This window comes from Falco punctatus, assembly GCF_963210335.1.
Source record: "Falco punctatus genome assembly, chromosome: 7".
In the NCBI taxonomy this organism is placed as follows: Eukaryota; Metazoa; Chordata; class Aves; order Falconiformes; family Falconidae; genus Falco; species Falco punctatus.
The window spans coordinates 19553209-19569103 of NC_137587.1; the positions used below are offsets into that span (position 1 = coordinate 19553209).

At 44.0% G+C, this 15895-nt stretch overlaps 1 protein-coding gene across 10 annotated transcripts in view; it reads left to right on the forward strand.

Moving 5' to 3' along the window:
* Positions 1-9452: 9452 nt before the first annotated feature.
* GPHN (gephyrin) overlaps positions 9453-15895 on the forward strand; it is a 290823-nt gene continuing 284380 nt past the window's right edge. For 2 of the 10 annotated variants that reach the window (XM_080396441.1, XM_080396439.1), the window contains exon 1: positions 9453-10729. Coding sequence is in view for 9 of the 10 variants with exons in the window: in XM_080396439.1 (XP_080252565.1) it covers positions 10666-10729 (64 nt within the window). In the remaining variant the exon portion in view is untranslated. The remainder of the gene's footprint in view (positions 10730-15895) is intronic. The other 8 variants (XM_080396434.1, XM_080396438.1, XM_080396437.1 and 5 more) reach the window with 6 other exon arrangements.

Genomic DNA, 15895 nt, shown 5'->3' on the forward strand with positions numbered 1-15895 from the left:
AGTATTGTGTACATGGCTGAAACAAACCATGGACACCAGAAGATCAGAATGCTTATACTGCTTCCTGCTCTAAAATACTATGTGATCTTGAGCAGCTCACGGTTTCTAAATACATCTGTTAATACTGGGAACCTCAAAGCCACAATTGCATTTATACATTTGATAGGTAGATGCTCAGCATCTCATAAAGTCATTTATGTTTTAGGGTGATCAGCTTGCATCAAAATTGGTAACAGTTACTGGAAATTTTGAAAAAGGCTCCTCACTCCTCACTACTTGTACGATAAGTAATAACAGAAATGAAAAATAATTTTGGAATACACACACATACACACGCACACCCTTGCTTTTAGATATGTCTACATATACACAGAGACACTGTTCTAAATGAAAAAGAGATTTGAGCCCTCAACATAGTATTTCATATTTCATGAAATTGTCACTGAAATCAGGAATAAGAAAACTGAACACCAATGTAGCATTAAGAAGCAGGCATTCTTTATTGCAGTGCTGGATGCACGGGGGATTGTTCCACCTAACGCACACGGCTTCCTTCTCTCAGGTAGCTCATTTTATGCAGTACATGTAAATATATGCAATATATATATGCATATTTCCTGGAAAAGACATACATACTCATGAGATTACACAAACCCAATTATAATATTCATCCTTCTTCTTGTGCATGCCTAATTGTCCAGAGTGGAGGTCTTTGGTGGTCCTGAGGGTCTGCAAATTCGCCCACTTCTCTATTCTCCTTTGTAGTCCCCATATATGGTCTTAAACCAGGTCATCTCGTCTCTTACTCTTTCTTGGCCTGAAATCGCTGGCCTTGGGCCTGTCTTCCTTCATCCTCCAGGGCTACCCTTTTGTTAGAACCTGAATTTATTGCTTACAAACATACAAAGATTAATTTCAAACAACCACGGTACCTTAACACTGACTGTTTGAACCTAGGATGCATGACGACTACTAAATTCTTAAGATTAAATCTTAACCCTTCCATAACATTGTCGTATAAAAAAGTAAGACTATTTTTCTTATAGTTGGGAGAAAACATCTGGATTACTGCTGAAGGTAACGTCACCCTTGGAATTAATGACACTTGAAATCTGAATATAGTCTAAGAACAGCAAGGAAGTAAAAGGATACCACATTACCACAACAGGTTTATCTGCAAGCTGTGACAAACTTCGTAAGGTCAGCTAGATAAAAAAGGGCTTTCTAAGTCGTCAAATAGTGTGACAAGTTTGTCTGTGGTATTCAAATTTAGGGCCTCCAAGATCTTGTGTTGTAAGCCGTGAACATAAAAAATGCAATGCTGTGTGAACGGGAATCTAAGAGGGTTTTTTTGCAATGACAATTCAAAATCTGTGACAGTTTAGAAATGTCAAACCCGTTAAGCAGAGCCCCTGCAGAGCTCTTTCAGAGAATAAGAAGGCCCATGTCCAAGACAGAAATAAAGTGAAGGAGATTTCTTGCTCTAGGGGACTAATCCACCAGATTGATGGGTGTTGGGATGCTAATACTGCAACCAGAGAGGAAGCTACCTGGCAGAAGCAGACTACACTGCTACAGAGTGAGCATTTTGAAATTGCAGGGACAAAATTGTAAGACAGGCTGAGCTTTCTACTGTGGAGAAATAAGAACATTTTTATTTTGATAGTATGTAAATGTACCAATACATTATTTTTAGCCAAAATGGAAACTGACATACTATAGTTCCTTTGATTTCAGAGAGACAGTGTAGCAATATATTCAGAATTGTGCTCTTTGTACCAATGTATTGCCAATTTATGAGCTATACATTGAAAAAATCATGTGTTTGGATAAGAAGAAATCAAGCTAACAACAGTTAACAGTAGAATACAAGAGAAATGGTGTGACCTGATACCAGTTTGTCATTGCTGGTCTGTAACTGGTCAGCATGTTTTACAGAGGCAGAGCAAACAGAGCAGTCAATATCCTAGAAAAAGGATTTAAATCATACAAAGGTATTTTTACTAGTTATGAGTGTGCTTAAAGTGTATTTGTGCTGCTGCATTATGAATTTTAAACACTGATCTAAAGTTACTTCACAAATACCTTAATGCCATCTATTCTAAACCAAGTAACTGGACAACTGATGGAATAAAATTAGATTGTTTTCTAACTCAAGTAATTCTGTAAATTGAGCAGCACCTACGGGGTGTACATTAAATCAGTATGCTACTGTCTAGATGAACAGCCCTTTACACAGTGTAGTGGTGAACCCATGCCGGAGCGTGGAGCAATATTCAGCCTCACAAATTTAGGTGCACTAAAGAGAATGTTAGACCCCAAAGGAATGGTAAGATACAGATGACTGAAAGTACCATACAGGAAGGCATTACAAAAATTGTATATATTCAAGATGTTTGTTCCAGATCCTTTGACTATGTGACGATAGAATTACATTCAGGGGCTACCATATAGGTAGTAGTTCTGAACTTCTGTAAGTGGCTTATAAGAGTCAGCTTGCCTAAACAGCTACTGGGCTGGGATTGAAGATTTCTGGACACATGGTCTTGACTCAGTTTCCTAATCTTTAAAAGATGGGTAAAAGATCTTATCTAATTTCTAAGTATTTAAAAACATATAAACAAAAAGTGATATCTCAGAATTATACAATAAAGATAAACGTACACATTGTTAACTAACTGTCACTCCTTTAGATGAAACTTGTTGCAATCAAATATGAGACAAGGTTTGTATGAGGTGGTAAAATACCAGTTTTTCTAATAAAATTGGCTCAAAGGAACAAGAATTTGACCATGCAAACTGCTGGTGTAGTCAGAAATACTCTTTTTCCAGAGTCGTCTCTTGGGATGGCATTCCGTGAGGTGTGGCAAGCCTATAAAACAGACTAAAGAGGAAGGTCCTTTCTCACCTTTCCAGGTTTCCACTGACCCTGTCTCCCATTCACATGGGTTACTGTGCTGTCTCTGGCACTCCTCAGACCCATCTGTGAGTGGTTTCTGCCAGACCATATTAAAACCTTGCACAGATTTCTGCCATAAGAGTGAAATGCATTGGCTGATGGAGGAGTCTGATGAGTGCAGTGCCAGAGAGGAATAAGGATCAGGTGTGGAGAGAGGGTGTGGGGGTGAGAAGAGTGGAGTAGGATGAAGCAGAGATGCACCTGCAATTTTAAATCTGCTTCTCGGGTACAGCAACACTACCTGAAATGCCAACATTTTCAAGAGACTTTATTTTTTCTTTTCCAAATTTTTTTCTCTTTGGAAAATGCTAATATGGGTTAATAAAAGTCAAGCAAATAAGATCTAAATTAAAATCAAAGTGAGAAATAATTTTCATTTAGGGTTGAACTGAATGTTCAGTGAAAAAAAACTTTTTAGTATTTATAATTTTGTCCAGTAACTCCTGCATTGGTCGAATAATCTATTAAAACCTTTTCTGTTTGGCCAGAAGATAAAACAATCAATTTTTTTCAGATGGGATTGATTCTGTGAGAATGTTTAGCTTCATGTATTTAACTGTTTGCATTAATGACAGTAAGATTTAATGTGAGTATATCTATTTATATAGGTTGGACTTAAAACTTCAGTATTGACAGGTGTAGTAAAAAGGGAAAAGAAGGATTTCAATTAAGTGGGGGAGAGAGAAAAAAAGAATTAGGTCATGAATGAGATTCTTTGACTTAGAAGCAAGGATCTGGACAGAGAAACACTTCACTTCCAGCCTCTGTTTCAGTTGTAGATTAAATGTTGATTAAAATTGTGACTAGAACCCGGGTCTCCCTTTTCCCAAGTGAGTTCTTTAATGCCACAAACAGTCAGTCACACTTGGGTATTCACCCACTGGTTTAGCAATAATTATTTATTTACTCGAAGTACAAGCCCTGTGAACAACAGGGACTTGAAAGCCTTATCCCACCCAGAAAAGCTGACAGCTTGCTGCCTAGCACGCTCAGAGGTGGACATTTAAATCCACTATTTGACTGGAGAGCTGAAGCGCTTTTGAACTTTCAGGTTGCAGCTGAATGCCCTGTCCAGGTTTGTCTTTCTGTCGAGGTGAGACCCAAGTGTGTGCCCATATGCTGCTTCAGGAGACTGTGACAGGTCCTTAATCAAGAAACCGTGGTACCACAGCATCCATCAGCAAGTCAGTTGCAATGCAGCCAGCAACTGTTACCCCTCTCTCTGTAAACCCAGAGTAATAGTGGCTAAACTTTCAGACCTCATCAGGATAAATACATTGATTGTGATATACTTGGATACTAAGGCAATAGCTCTTACATTAGCATTTTAAATAAGCGGTGCAGGACAGATGGAAGTTAAGCCTATACAGGACTAAAGAGTAGGATGGAAATGAAAAGACTTAAAGAAAGGTCTGTTACTGGAAAGCTTGTTTTTCTGTGTGCTTTTCTGCTTGAACTTGGATTAACTGTGGAAGAAGTAGGTTTTTGATACCAACAGCCTGTCTGTATTGGGAATTAAAGCATCTGAGATGAAGCTGAGGTAACAGAGTTCTAGAGCAAGACTAAATAAGCTACTACAAAACACATCCAACATTTTTTAGCCTTATCTAAACCAAAAAATACATAAAGCCCTAATAATACACAGGGCCTGTGTATTAAAACAATCTTGCATTTAACATGACTACATATAAAGGCTCATAAACTTGCCACGTCATTTGTGTCGTCTGGTAACCTTATATGTGTAGAGGTGACAAGCTTTTTTCACTGGTCTGCAATGCAAGTATGTGTAAGCAGAAACAGCAAATAAGATACTGATTTTGTTCTTGAGGAGCAGAAAACCAAGTAATCTCATAAAAAATGAACAGAGACCAAATCTTCTCACACCATCACTGACTAGGCATCAAGGACAGTACACACGACTATTTCTATAGGCATAGCCTATGGATCACAGCAAAAAAATATTTCTGGGGAAGTCATGGCTACTCAATTTTTGCCTGAATTTTATTTGTTGATATAGTTCTATATGTCTGAGGGCTGACAAACCCTTTGAAACCCACTAGCATGTCGTTCAGAGATGAAACTCTGAACAGTGTTCTTCAATGAGTGTTGGAGAATTTGCCTTCAGTCAAGCTGGCAGGACACTGCACCTGCCCTTCTCCATTACAGTATCCTCCTCTTCCTTAGGGGATCTGGTCTAGTATTTTTAATGCTTCTATTAAGTCAAAACAAACACCACAAGATTTCCTACAGAAGCAAGCTGTCATTTGTTCACTTTTGGCCACAATATGTGATGAACGTTTGTGGCTAATTCATTCTGAGATATTTTAATTTAATCATGGGTTCAAAATACTTACCTTCTCTTACCTCTTTCTGCCTTATTTCATACAGTTGGAGATGTCTTGCTTATTAATAAAGACCAAGATTCCTTAAAGTTTTATTTCATCTCTTCCACGGAAACAAGGGGAAATACAGTTAAAGGAAAATAATGTATGGAAAGAACTGATTCAGCTCATCAAAATTCTGAATTTAGTTTACATGAGATCCAAAAGCATTTTCCTGCTTTTCATATCCAAGTCCTTAATGAGGCAGTTTTGTCAAAGTGAAATCTCAGAAATAGAATGTGCCAGTAAGATGTCTTTTAAATCTGTCTACTCTTTGTGTATGCTAAACTCATCAACTGCTTTTCTAAAATAGCTACTGTTTTTTGCAGCAAACGAAGCACAGACAATTGAATGTGTCAACACCACTCGCGCGGAGTCACAGTAAGATTCATTTATTTTGTGCCAGGCACCCATACTAGTAGTGAATCAACTGAACTGTATTTGTAGTCAGATGTCACACATATTGAATGCCTATCTCAAAGAGCTTGGTCCTGCTCTCAGATGGGCTGTGCATTGGAGGGTTGTCAGTGAGGGCAGTGACCCAGAAGAATTGATACTGGGAAGCATCAAGCTTCTCATCCCTGCAAAAGTCCTTGAAGGTTACCTTTGGCTGGCATCATTTCCAACTTATTCTGAAAGAACGGAAGCTGTTCTTTAGTGTACTGTTTTTCTCAAAAAGCCTACTTTGGCAGATTAGAGTAACTACAGCAAAATATCTGGTGTACCTTCTTTAGGGTGGTACAGAGAAATAAGACTTGTAGTAGGACCAGCTCAATGGATGATGAACAAAAAGATAATGATTATGAACCAAAAGATAATCCTTTGCACAGGATCTGCAGGACCTCCACTGCTCTTTAGTGATGGATTCAAACCCTTGGAACAAAGCTGAGGGTATACCTCAGTTTGGAACTTCCCTGCCTGGCACTTCTTGAATTCTGTCTGGGAATGTCTGGGCAGAAACATGTATGTAATGCAATAAAACACGCTGGTCCAACATGCCCTGGAGAGAGACCTACAGAACATTCATCCAAAGGCTTGTAGAGACAGAAGCATTTCTTCATCTGAGCAGCAAAACAGTAACATCTGAAATTGTAGACAAAGAAGAGACAAGCTGGATAGACCTGCTTTGTGCATTAAATAATCAGAAGATACGTTTTCCCTATAACCATTTTCCTGAGCAGGATGATGGGGAAGGCGAAGCATTTGCTTTTATGGTTGCCCAGAGTATAAGTGCAAAAAAGGGCTATAAGGGAATCAGATTGGAGACCACTCACATGGTTGTCACTGTCACAGAGCCATCAAAATCATACCATATAAGGTCAGTAAATGTCACTATTCCAGATGTTCTTGTTTCTGAGAGTATATGTGAGGTTGTATCCTTGAGCATATGGTGCCATTTCAAAAGTTACATCACAGTAGGTAGCTGAGTAGGAGGAGGCAATGAGGGAAAGAGGCTGTACACATGGATGTCTGTCAGGGCCACCTTCAGAGTGTTCCACGTGCCTGTCATTGCTGCAAATGCCTGTATTGCAGTTAGGCATGAACTAAGTCATGATACAGTTTGTTAACAAGTTAACAGCTTCACTCATTGTGTAATCTCAGACAGAGGCTATTTGCTTAATTGACAAATCTGACCCTGCAAATGTTGGTGCAGCGCAAGGAATAATGCAGTTCTACCCTAACCAAGACACGTTTAGCTCCCACTAATAGTTAGGACAGTCACTGAAGCTAGGTTCCTACTCCTGGCTGGAGGTGTAAACCCAGAGAGGGTTCTCAGGAGGACTCTTCAAACGTGGTTTCACAAGGATGGAGTATGGTACGGGCCACTGGAACATTCAGATGGTTTGCTAGCCTTACATAGGCAACATGTGGTGCACATTCCATCTCTTCCCTAGGTGCTTGCCTACAGGAGGGGATTGTTTTGAGAAATCACCTCTTGTATCTTCTTCTAGAGCAATGAATATTGTGCTATATCAGTGGCTACACAGAAAATGCTTATACTACTCTTTTTCAAAATTTATAGATCAGTACAGACTATTGAAACATATCAGAAAGTAATCATGTATAATAGACTGACTTTAAACCAACAGTTGCATCGGAAAAGCTTTGTATTTGAATGTCTCAAAACTTCCAGTTTCCTGACCCTTTACCAGACTTGCACCAGTAAGCTGGAGGTAGAAGTATGCTTCCTATTACTGAACCACTGAGCCAGCTAGTCTCTTGATCTTACTTGGATTTGCACCAGTGGCATAGACATAAAATGCTCTGAATTCCATTAATGATTCATTAAGCCAGCTATTTCATGACTTCAGCTGGATCTGTACCAATGGCACACAGTTGAAGAGCTGTGTCCCACTGCTGATCCAGCTAGCCAACCAATTCAAAATAAAAAAGAACAGAGTTAAGAAATTACATTTAAGGAGCCACTATATATATATATATATATATATATATATATATAAATCAGACCCATGGGACAACAAAATTACAGAAATTATATTGAACACCTACTTTAAATGTGAAGTGTCTCTGATAACTTTCAATGAGTTTTTAGATTATCCTTGCCCACACTGTAATTGACAGAACAAACTAGTATCTTCCTGTAATCATACTGAAGTGAACATTTTTTTTTTTAACCATGATTTCTACAGGTAACTAAACAAGTGCTTCCTATATGCTCAAACTGTTTCACCCGAATGAGTAATTTGAGTAATTAAAATATGTAATCCTATAGTGCTCATGATAAAATAAGAAAGCTTACTATGCTGGGCAGTGGGCTAAGACTACAAGGAACAAACCTGGCTGGAAGAGCCAGCTTAATGAGCAGATATTGATAATTAACAGCTGGCAGACAACATAATGTAAAAAATTTCCTGAAAGGTTACTAAGTTGAGTTCTATTTCAGCGCTGACATGACAAAATGTGATTGCCAGTTGTGCATTGACCTTGGGGAAACCTTGTTTTTCTCTGGACACTCCACGTGAACTCCAGTACGGACTGCCAGCATATTTTCTAGAATGTCTCCCTGCAGTAAAAGGTTTCTTGCTCACACACACTTGTTTCCTTACTCTCAAAAACTCGACTGCAGGACATCATCCCATGTACAATCTTCTCCTAAGCTATTACGGATCTACCATTATGTTAACGATCATCTAGTTTACAAGGATTATCATACCACAGTAATAAGCCCCCTCCTATTGATTTCAGTTTCTTCTTGACTCAGACTTTTAAAAATTTGTAAACTTACACCATTTCATTACATTAATACAATCTTCTCCTACATTTCTATACAAAAACCCCCACACAAATCCCAGTAGTAGGCACTTATAAACCAGGAAGTACTGAAGGTAACGTTGCCAGTGGAATCTGAATTCTGCCCCTCCTTCCTAACACCCACAAGGGCAAAAATCAACAGGCTACACAAGGAGACTATGAGATGCTCTGAATAAACAATGCTGGTTTTAGTGTAGGGTGTGAGAATCCTCTGCAGGAAGCTACAAAATGTCAAGTTACTTGCTTGTACTTTAGATAATTTCAGATACATTTAAGAAAAAAAATCTTTTTGTCTTGTCTACAGCAGAATATTCAACACACAGTGACTGAACACATGAGGGAACAGCAGCATGAGCACCAGCAATGCAGTATATCTTCAGTAACCATGCTGTTTTGGGTTCAGGCTTACACCCACCCACATATGTTGTATTATACCATTGCATAACCAGAGATCTCTGGAGCCTTAATTCTCAGTCTCTATGGCTGCACACGCTGCAACTGCTGTGCCAGTATAGAAATACTGATAGCATGTGCACCACCCCACCAAAGTGCTACTAGAGTGACTTTCCCCCAGACGTAGGGTATTTCTTCAGGCCTCTGTTTTTGCACTAGTAGTCCATGGAAGAAAATGATGTGCTAAAGAGAAAGCTCCTGAAGTGGTTCGTTAATGCCTATGCAAATCACAAATGCTTTCAGTAATTGTTTGTTAGCACACAGTCTAAAGGAGAATGATCTGGAGTCTGCCATTAGCAAGATGGTATTGAAACTTCAACAGGAATATCTGAAAATATAAATATCCACTGGAGTCAGAGGGCTTGGACTTGGACGCGGTTGATGGCGTTGCTATTCAATGTGGAAGGCATGTGCCTCCGTATTCATTCAAAACCAGTTTAAATACTTGCTTTCAGACAGTGTCCTAGATCACATAGTACAAATAAGACAAAGTAAAGATGTTATGGTGCCGAGCTGCTTAGTCTAAAGGCTGTGTGTAGCAGCAGCTTGAATCTCAGGGGAGAGAGGGCAAGGGCTGCGAGGGGAGGAAGGGAAGCGGGCACAGAAGGCTGCAAAAAGACCTCGTTGAGCCCTGGAGACTCGCGAGCGGTCGGGAAAATGTGGTGTCTCCCTATTTCATGCTGACCCAAGGAAAGGGTGACCGCCACCCTTGCTGCCTGCCTCCTCCCCCGACCGGGGGACTCTTCAGAAGGGGGCTGCTGGCCCCGCATGACCTCATGATGACAACCCCCGTGGATCCTGGGGACCACGAGCAACTCGGCTGCGAGCCCAGACCCCGCGGGTGACCCGGGAGCGCCGCGGGCTCAGCCCAGCCGCCCGCCCCGCCCCGGCCAGGGCCGCCCCGCCGGGGCCAGCGGCGCCCGCACCCAGGGCGGGAGCCTCCGGGTGGAAAACGGAACAAAAAAGTGCTGGCACAGAGGGGCGCGCGGGGGCGCCCACCGGCTGCGGGCGGCCCGCCGGGGGGTGAAGGCAGGCGGGCAGCGGCCCGGGTTCGGGCGGCGCGCTGGCACAGCCGGCCGCGGCCCCGGGGTACCGGCTGGGCGGTCCGATGGCCGCTGGGCCGGGCGGCGGGGCCGGCTGCCCCGCGGCCACCTCGCCCCGCGCCACCGGGCCGGGACAGCTCCGGCCAGCGCCGCCGCTGCCGGCGTGACGTGGAACGGCATCGCGGGCGCAGGGTTCCAGCCCGCCGCCGGAGCCCTCAGGGGCCGGTGCACCGCCAGGGCTGCGCGGGCCCCCCCCGCCCCGGGACGCGCGCGCCAGCCGCCGGCGCCGGGCCTAGCGGTCTCGGCACTGAATTGGTGCTGCCTGGGCCGCGCGCAGCACGCCAGTCTCGCGCTCACTGGGCCGGGCGCCGCGCCGCGCCTGCCCCGCGCGCGGTTGCACCCGCTCGCCCCGCCCCGCCCCGCTCCGGGGTGGCCCCGCCGCCTGGCCCCGCCCCGCTCGGCCCTGCTCCTCCCCCTCTGCGCTCGGGCCGCTCTCGCGCTCCTGTCCCCTCCCCCCCGCTCGCTCCCTGTCAGTGCGGTGGCTGCGCCGGGAAACATGGCGTCGGAGGGGATGATTTTAACGAACCACGACCACCAAATCCGCGTCGGGGTCCTCACAGGTAACGGGCCGCGGCCGGCGGGGGGAGAGGCGGGGGGGAGGTGGGAGGTGGCCGCGGGCCGGTGCGCGCCGCCAGGCCGCCCCGCGGGCTGCCCCGGCCGCCGTCCCCTGTGGCGGCGCCGCCGCTGCGCAGGGAGCTGCCGCTCCGCCGTGCGTGCGGCGGCCTCGGCCGCGGCCCGGGCCCGGGGACGGGGACGTGGGGGCGGCGCTCCGGCCACCGGCGCCGCGGCGGGGACGTGTGCGCGAGGCCGGGAGGCGTCGGGCGCCGCTGCCGCAGGCGGGCGAGCGAGCGGGGCTGCCGGGCGCCGCAGCCCGGGGGACTGGCCAGGGAGTAACCCGCCCGGAGGGGACAGAGTGCGGCGGGGGGCGTCTGGCGCGGGGGACGGGGCCGAGCCTGGCCGGGCTTCTTCCGGAGGCGGTGGAGCTGTGAGTGCGAAGGCGTTCGGGAGAAGGGAGCCCGCGGCCGGCGCGGGCTGCGGGCCGGCGGGAGCGTGGCCTGCCTTCCCTGGGCGGCGGCGGGAGGCGGCCGGAGCTCCCGGCCCCGGGGGATGCCTTTAGCGTGGCACGCTGTGCGCGGCGAGCACCCTTAGGGTGACTCCTTCCCCTCCCCCTCCCTGGCCTGCACTTTCGGGCGGGTGGGGGGTGCGTTGCCTGTGTGCTTCTGTTGGTGGGGGGGAGGAGGGCATGTGTGATGCCGCTGCTCACAGCGCATGGATGATGCTTTAATGAACCCCTGCACATGACATGCGGTGGTTGCACAGAGCGGTTGCCGGAGCCGGTACCCGTGCTGCAGGCTCCGAGGTTTCTTCTGCCTTGGGGGGGGGGGGGGGCGCTTTGCGGTTATTCCGGTGTACCGTGGAGCTCGGCGGTCCGGTGGAAGCGCGGTAGGCCGCCCAGAAATGAAGCCCCGGGGCGTGCGGGTGTATAAGGGCGTAAATAACGTTTCTGGTGAGGGAAGGGCGAGAGATTTTGGTGAAATTTTTGCGCGTCAAGCTCAGTAGCTTTTATCGGGAGCCTGGGAAGACATGACCGTTCATTGAAAGCGGCGGTGCGAGCCCGCTGAGGCATCGGAAGACGTTCGGAGTGAAAGAGGATGCATTCCTTGGGGAGAGGAGGCCTGGAGTTAACCTGAAAGTTAATCATTAAACCCAGCGATATTTATTTAACGCGAACGCCCCCGGCGGCTCACGCCTCCTTCGGAAGCGGGCCCGTGCCCGCGGTACTGGGGGTGTGTGTGCTGGGGGGGTGGCCGTGCCCGCAGTGCTAGGGAGATGGGGTGCTGGGGGATGGGGGGTGTCCCCGTGCCCGCGGAGCTGGGGGATGGGGGGTGTCCCCGTGCCCGCGGTGCTGGGGGGCCGTGTCCGCGGTGAGCGGCCGGGGCCCGGCGGGCGCTGTTCCGCCGGCGGGTGCTGAACGCGGCGCGCCCCGTGGGTGCCGCGGCGGCGGGAGCCCGGCCCTTCCTGGGAAGCGGTTGGCTGCAAGGTTATTCTGACGGGAAAGCGCTGGGAAAGCACGGTGTGGCAGAGGTGGAGGTCCTCAGCGTTGCATTCAGATTTCAGGCAGTCGTATCCTCAATAAGGACAGGGCAGGCCCGACCAGGTGCAAGAGTCCAGCTGGGGGAGTTTGTACCTTTTGTTCCCGAAAGCTGGGACTTACGTGCATAGTGCATTATGTATTATTGTAAAAGTTAAAGTGAGGAGGAGGTCTCTGCTAACAGAGTGGTGTAAGTGTGTTTTGCACAGCTTCGTGCTGTACAACTTGGATTATTATTCTTTGTTGATCAGTGAGCTGTAATAATTTTCACCTGTAAATGTTCCCAGGGTGCAGCGCCAGATACATATGGTGCTACAATCATTTAAATAATGATTAAGTCACAATAGATTTGGATAATCTTTCAGAATACATAGGTTTTTATTTTGTGCTATAAATCCTGTTTGAGCACTATGAAGCTCTTTTAACTTTGTATCCTAATTTGCAATTCCATTGAGAAGAGCGTGTGGTCTGATTTTAATTTTTTTGTTAAAAGGCATAAGCGAGCATAACAGTTTTAGCCCTTTTCCCCTCACTGTCACTGTTTTGAATTGCAGGCTGAAAAATTTTGCAGAGAACTCTTTTGCCATTTTGAAAGGGAACACCTTGGTTTGCAGTTTTCCTAGACTTCTTTTTGTCTATGTTTGTAGACATGAAATACAATTTTATATAAATGTGTTTCTGTAATATCATATATGTGGCCAAAATTAATTATTTTCCACTCTGGCATTTAATTTAACCCCTGAAAGAGAGTATTTCTATTTTGGAGGGTTTGGACCCCCTAGTTGTTTCTGCTCTTTCAGCTGTGGAAAGACAGTAAATTTAAAAAAATCTCTCTTCTGAATTTTTCTTGTGGAAATGAACTAATAATCACTTCTTGGCTGGTGGATGAAGGAATAAGCGTAGGAATGGAAAGGTTAGGTATGAGCACTGGTTTTTTTTTTTGCTTTTTGTTTAATCATTTAGAATAGTTCAGTGATCAGAAATTAATAATTAACATAACATGACTTCTTTAGTTTTTCTAATTAAGATCATGGCCATATGTTTGTTTTATCAGCAGTATATACTTGTGGGTTTATCAGCACAGCTATATAGATTTATGTTCCTATTAGACATGGTATACTCAAGTTTAGAAAGTACAATTACTGCACCTTATGATAGTGTTCAGATGGAATTTAAATTTACTTATGAGTAACTCCTTTGAACTAATTCGGAATAAAGTTCTGTGTTTATTTTGAATTGAGGATATAAAAAAACTATTTGGGCATGCTGTTAGTCTTGTCTGTTGTCAAGATTGATGCACATGGCTTGAGTATATTAATACAGAGTGATTTTTTTTTTTGTGTAGCATAGTTTCATTGCATTCAGTTTTGTTTTGCATGTTATTGTATTTAGTTTTGCTTAATAGATCTTTGCATCTTTGTGTGTATTGGTAGTTTCCTATCTAGAAACAAATGTGTATTTCTTCACCTGTGACAAATTAAGATGGGTACAACGGATTAGAGAAATAGAAAGTTTGCTTATTGTTTAGCCAAAGTAACTTATTGTGTTCAAATGCAAAATTTTGCAGGATGCAGCACCTTGTGTTTTCAAAAAAATACTATTTGTTAACTTTTCTTATATCCAAACTGTTAAGGTCTTTTAGTTAAGAGTATGTGAGAAGAACGGAGTCCATTAGGACTTTTTCTCAATGTGGAAGAACTGTCTTCCTGAAATCTGGGGAAGTACTTTAGTGTATACAGTATCTGCTGACTTGCAGATGTCATTCATGTTTATTTTTGAGTCCCTATACAGAAGGTTGTAGAGTTAAGCTTATTTACTGGAACAGGGGGAAATATAAACAATGACAGATTACAAAGTCATGAAACTTGTTGTGAACTAGAGGGCTATGTCTTATGTGAATAGGAAGTCTCACCAGTTTGTGGCTAGAAAACTGAGTTCTAATCTTTGTGTGTTGTTTTTTCAAGACATTTTGCAACATGTGAAAAGAATGCAACCATGAAAGTGTCATATCCAGCCCCAGTGTTTAATGAAGTGTTCAGATTAAAGGTACTGCGCACTTAAGTTCCAAACCTAGTTTTCCCTCTTCCACCACTGATACATAGCGCATGCACATGAACTAATAATGGAGCTTCAGTGTTATGTTGTCATTGGGTTACGCTTATGGTAAAATGCATTTTAAAAGGACTGTAATGCTGACTGTCAGATTGGGAGAATATTGTTATAGAGAATGAGTTTTCAGGGTTGAGCTAACAATAGCCAAAGCTTTGTCATTTATATATTCTGAATATCTTCTTTTTAAAAATGAAACACAGAGAAATAAGTAACATGGAGTAGATAAGTAAAAAAGAGAGAAAAGGGGTAGATAAGTAAAAAAGAGAGAAAATGACTACATTTATGGTAAAGGTTGGATTATATGCATGTGCTATCTGCAGTGTTGTACACTGGTGCTTCCTTAGTAAAATACAGATCTTGATAGAGAATTACTCTGATTGCCCCTTGCAAGTCTTTCATGTTTTTGATTTCTGTGACAGAATGGTTGTTAATCAGTTACCGTTGGTGTCAGGATATTGGACTTGGATTACTAAGTACAGAGTTTTGTAATGCTAAAGTTGGCTAGAAAAGAGAAGGCAATGTGCGTGGTACCCAGAATTGAGTCAATATTAGGTCATCGTTCACTGGTGGTGACATTGGTAAAAGTTACGTAATCTGTGAGCTTTCTTGTTACGTGAGGGACTAAGTGGCCTCTTGACTAGAACCATCCAAAGAGATCTAAACGATGTTGCCATCTCCACTAGCCTGATGGAAAAAAGAGACTCTGGTTCTCTCTGGTTGCCCTTTTATGTTGTCATTTTTCTTCTCCATCCCCATTCTCTTCTTCTTTACCTCTCTCTTTGTTTTCTGTCCAGTAAGCATCTAGTGTAGCTGGTCAAAACTTGATGTTCTGTTACATGTTTTTTTCAGAATATTCCTGATAAAGCTTGTCAAATCTGGGGTCGGCTAATAAAGCTTCTTTCAGTGTTTGTCTGCTCTTGGGGCAGGTCTGTGAGAAAGAGTCATCTCTAGACACAAACAGCATTTTCTGCCTTTGTTCCTCTTTTTGTATTGTTTTTTGCTTGTTTTAAAAAACAAAATATCCCAGACTAACTTTCTTTTTCAGGATAGTTCTATTGTATTTCGTATTGATTAAAAAGTGGTGATGCAGCTTTTTACCGCTATGAAACATTTTTACAATTAAAATTACAAATGCAATCCTTCACTAATCATTTCCTTCTTCAGGTACTTTATTATTCCTTTCTTCTTCTAAGTAGAGATTAAAACATTTTGAATGGTAGTTGTTGCCATGGGTCTATGCAACAAAGCAAACAATGGTTTCTGAATGCATAACCTCAGACTTTGTTTAGCCTCTTAACACTTAGCATCTTTAAGTGTCCGAGACAGTTTTGTTTGTTGAAATGACACAGCACGTACACATTGTGTCTGAATTTATCACTTTGAAGGAAGTATTCTTCTCGGATAGTGAAGGCCTTGTCTGCTTGAAAACATCTTCCAAATGGATTACCTGGGCAGATCTGAAGTTCACTGATGCAAAAGTTCCTCAAAATTATCTTGGAGAAACATTGGGAACAAAATACTT